Source organism: Fonticula alba, assembly GCF_000388065.1.
Source record: "Fonticula alba strain ATCC 38817 unplaced genomic scaffold supercont2.8, whole genome shotgun sequence".
In the NCBI taxonomy this organism is placed as follows: Eukaryota; order Rotosphaerida; family Fonticulaceae; genus Fonticula; species Fonticula alba.
Genome location: NW_009242978.1, coordinates 736,018 through 737,437, shown reverse-complemented (window position 1 = coordinate 737,437; position 1,420 = coordinate 736,018). Strand labels below are relative to the sequence as shown.

The 1,420-nt window shown below is 66.1% G+C and overlaps 1 protein-coding gene across 1 annotated transcript in view; it reads left to right on the top strand.

The window, feature by feature from the left end:
- Positions 1–1,420, top strand: part of H696_04818 (hypothetical protein) — a 4,940-nt gene continuing 3,520 nt past the window's right edge. The window contains exons 1-4 of the mRNA XM_009498682.1: positions 1–235; positions 396–767; positions 931–1,062; positions 1,216–1,327. Coding sequence (XP_009496957.1) covers positions 212–235; positions 396–767; positions 931–1,062; positions 1,216–1,327 — 640 coding nt within the window. The 5' untranslated portion in view covers positions 1–211. The remainder of the gene's footprint in view (positions 236–395; positions 768–930; positions 1,063–1,215; positions 1,328–1,420) is intronic.

Genomic DNA, 1,420 nt, shown 5'->3' with positions numbered 1-1,420 from the left:
GCCCGCCCCCCCCCCTTTCCGCCTGCCGCTTTTGCCTTCTTCATCGCACCTTCCCTTCGCCCCGACGCGCACGTCCAACGAGCGCCTCCCTCGCCGCTTTCTCGGAGAGAAGCCCTCTCGCCGCCCGCGGGAGCGGTAGGTTCCTCCGCCCTTTTCTTTCGCCCTTCCTCCTCCTCCCCCCGGCCAACCCAGCCGCGCACAAGTGCATACCATGCTTTCAGGTCGGATCTTTCAGGTGTGTCAGCCTGTCCCCATCCTCACGCGCCCACATGCCAGCCTGGTGGCCTTTCCTAACCACACCATCTATCCATGTGCTTCCCTCGCCCGCCCCCCCCCCCTCTCTCTCTCTCTCTCTCTCTCTCTCTCTCTCTCTCTTTTCCCCCCTGCCTCATCAGGCTGTCTTTGGTGGTGGCGCGGCGGCTGACGCGGCCGCCGGTCCGGACGCCGCCCAGCGGCCAGCCTCCTCTGGTGCCGGCTCCACCGACGCCACCACTGGCATCCAAACGGCCGAGGATCCCTCCAAGACCCCGGTTCCCGGCTCTCCGGCCGCCGGCGTCCCGCCCAAGTCCAAGAAGGTCTACGGCGCGAGCTACATGCATGCGGTGTCGGTGGAGTCGCTCAGCAGCACGCCCTCCTCGCCCGGGGTTGGCTCCCCCGTCGTGACCAAGGCTGTCGTTGCCCCGGCATCGACCACTGCCACTGCCACCGCTACCCCGACCAGCCCCACGTCCGACGGCCCACACGACGACCACATCTTCGACCAGGCAGTACGTCGCTGGAGCCCTTGTGCGGGCCCCCGGCCCCCGAGGGCCGCCGCCTCTGGCCTCGCACGCGTGCGCGCGCGCGCACACACATGCGCATCCATGCACATCGCCGATTGACACCATGTACACGCACATTTCTCGTCCCCCTCCCCCCCGGACCTCTTAGGCCTTCCTCGAGGCTGCCAAGGACATGTCCCCCGAGGATGCGGCTCTGTTCAAGCGCAAGCTCCAGCAAATGAACCGCCTCCTGAAGGATGAGCTGGTTGAGCTAGACCAGCAGGCGTCCATGCTTGAGAATGTGCGCCCGGGTGGTTCCTCCCCTGCTCCCCCGCCCTTGGCATCTTCTCCCCCCCTGCTCTCTCTCTCTCTCTCTCTCTTGCTCGCTGCTTGTCCATCATGTGCTCACTCATCCTCCGCCGGCCCTCTCTCTCTCTCTCTCTCTCTCCTCCAGCTCTCGGAAAATGCCGACTTCTCGCGCAGTAACACCGACTCGCGGCCCAGCCTCAAGGACATGAAGAAGCGCTCAGCCCAGAGCCGCTTCGACCAGCTCTTCGAGGAGGATAGTGCGTGGTGCCTTGTTGGCCTCCTCGCCCGCTGCCCCCCTCCCGTCTTTTGGGGGATTTTCCCACCCAGGACTGTCCTCTGATCCCCCCCCC